The 2287-nt window shown below is 58.7% G+C and overlaps 1 protein-coding gene across 1 annotated transcript; it reads right to left on the reverse strand.

The window, feature by feature from the left end:
* Positions 1–487: 487 nt before the first annotated feature.
* On the reverse strand, positions 488–1219 carry LOC130542655 (keratin-associated protein 12-2-like). Its single transcript, XM_057306820.1, has one exon. The coding sequence runs from the start codon at positions 1194–1196 to the stop codon at positions 756–758; it is 441 nt and encodes a 146-aa protein (XP_057162803.1). The 5' UTR covers positions 1197–1219; the 3' UTR covers positions 488–755.
* Between the last annotated feature and the right edge of the window lie 1068 nt (positions 1220–2287).

Raw genomic sequence — 2287 nt, forward strand, 5'->3', positions numbered from 1 at the left:
TCAGGGGTAAAATATTGATGGTGTTCTAGCATCCGTGTAAGAACTAGGTTCATGGGGGGTTATTATAATAATCAATAACTGATCATCAATCAATTAAAAATGGGCCACATGTGGACCGGCAACAGAAGTGAGTCATGAGCTGGGGCCCAGAACTGACTGGGTTCTGCAGATCTAAGGTATAAAAGGGCAAAAAGCTGGACTCAACTTTCTGGGACATGGGACACGGGACCCAAGACACAGGACATCTTCTGACGTGATGGGGAAAGCCCGTCCTCCAGCCCTGAGGCAAGAACCGACAGCCAAGGGGAAGCAAGAGCAGCCGTGGAGAGAGGGTGAGCCACGGCCCCAGCCACGTGCACTGCCACTCCCTCCAAGGGGCTCCCACTTCCTGTGAGCTGCTGTGAGAAGGGGCTTAGCCTTCCCCCCTTTGTAGCACGGACTAGGTGGGCAGAAAACAGAAACAGAAAGACAGGCATACAGAGCCGCATCAGGAAGACTTGTTTATTTGGCTCACACAGGGTTGGTTCCATGCTGGAGAAGGCGACCTGGGAACCAGGGCCTCCCGGAGGGGAGACGCAGGGTCACAGAGGGATCCCGATCACCCTGCTACATCCTTGCCACAGGCTTCAGAGGGTCTGCTGGGCATGCTCTTCACCTGCCCCATGCAGAACCTGGAGGCCACTGGAGACTTGTTCTAGGAGGGGTGCAGGGGTGGCCCCCTGTGCCCTGGGAGCAGCTGGGTGGGAGGCTCGTGGTCAGAGGCAGCATGGGGTGCTACAGGAGGTGGGTCTGCAGAGCAGGGTGGGGCGGGTGGGCTGGCAGCCCCCGGACGACTGGCTGGAGAGGGCCACGAACACTAGAGGCTTGTAGCTCACGGGCGCACACACAGAGGACTGGGAGGAGGGGACAACATACATGGCAGGCTTGCTAATCACAGGCATGGACACAGAGGGCTGGCAGCTCAAGGGCACAGACACAGAGGACTGGCAACTCACGGGCACGGACACGGCAGACTGGCAGCTCACGGGCACGGACACGGTGGGCTGGCAGCTCACGGGCACGGACACAGCAGACTGGCAACTCACGGGCACGGACACGGTGGGCTGGCAGCTCACGGGCACATAGCAGGACGTCTGGGAGGAGCTGGGGGTGCTGCAGGAAGCCTGGCAGCCCATGGAGCAGCTGGTGTGGCACATGGTGGCGTGGGATTGGAGTGGAGTCAGAGAGGAGGGCAGTGATGTCTGAAGGCTCCTTCCCTGGGCAGCCTTTATACCCGGGCTGCAGGTGTCCAGACAGCATGGGACGCAACTGCTGTCTTCCTTGTTTGTGCTTCTTCTGGGCTGTCTCCCAGAAGTTTGTTTTCTGTGGCAGATGTTTTATTTGTTTGGCCCTCACCTTCATGACTCATGGCCCCTCTTCAAGTACATGTTACACTTGGAAGCCTGCCCGTGTCTCACCAGCACCAGGCAGATTCTGCCTCCTTCCTTACGATTTTGCCAGAGCTACTTCTGTGTGGATCTGAAAACATGGGCGTCCCGATCCCCCTGTGCACATGACGGTGGCCCCTGGACAGCCTCCACTGCATCGGGAAGGCTCTGGGACAGAAGCCGGGAGAACAGGTGTGTCCGACTCATGTCTGAGAGTTCCAGGAGCCTCAGGCTGCAGGTCAAGCATGGCCGACACTCAGGAAGGACACGGCAACCACCTGCCCACAGCATGAGTGTGGAGGGATGGGCACGGGTCGCAGAGAACTCCTGGCGCCAGCGACCTCGGGCCCTTGTCTTGAGAAAGCCTCATCGTCAGTAAACAAAGGCACGGACCTCCTGCGGGGAGGCGCAGCCCCACCAGAAGCAGGGGTGTCCCCGGGAAGTGGGAGAGAACACCAGCCGCGCCCATGCGGCCCACAGATGCCAACCGTCATGTGGGACTCAGAGAAGGGCTGGCTGAGTCTGGTAGCGGGTCTTCCTCTCCTCCTGGGGCTCTCGCCTGACTTCTACCACTGTCCGCCCCCGTGGGGCTCTGGCTGGGAGCCTCCGGAGTCCACATGCTCTTATAAAGAGCCTACGGTCTTGCATTCCCCTCCCACCCCTCTCTTGATGGTGAGGACGCCTCTAGAATCTAATGCAAAAGATGGTATTTCTGAAAAAACTTCTGCAAAATGCTGCTGAGTTATAAGACTCGGGCTGGTTTACGAGAATCTTTCAGAGCAGGGCCCCAAAGACGGACACAGAGCTCAGCGAGGTTCAGGCACCCACACCGAGGCACACACACCTGGACCCATACACTC

The sequence above is a fragment of the Ursus arctos genome, unplaced genomic scaffold (assembly GCF_023065955.2).
Source record: "Ursus arctos isolate Adak ecotype North America unplaced genomic scaffold, UrsArc2.0 scaffold_4, whole genome shotgun sequence".
In the NCBI taxonomy this organism is placed as follows: domain Eukaryota; kingdom Metazoa; phylum Chordata; class Mammalia; order Carnivora; family Ursidae; genus Ursus; species Ursus arctos.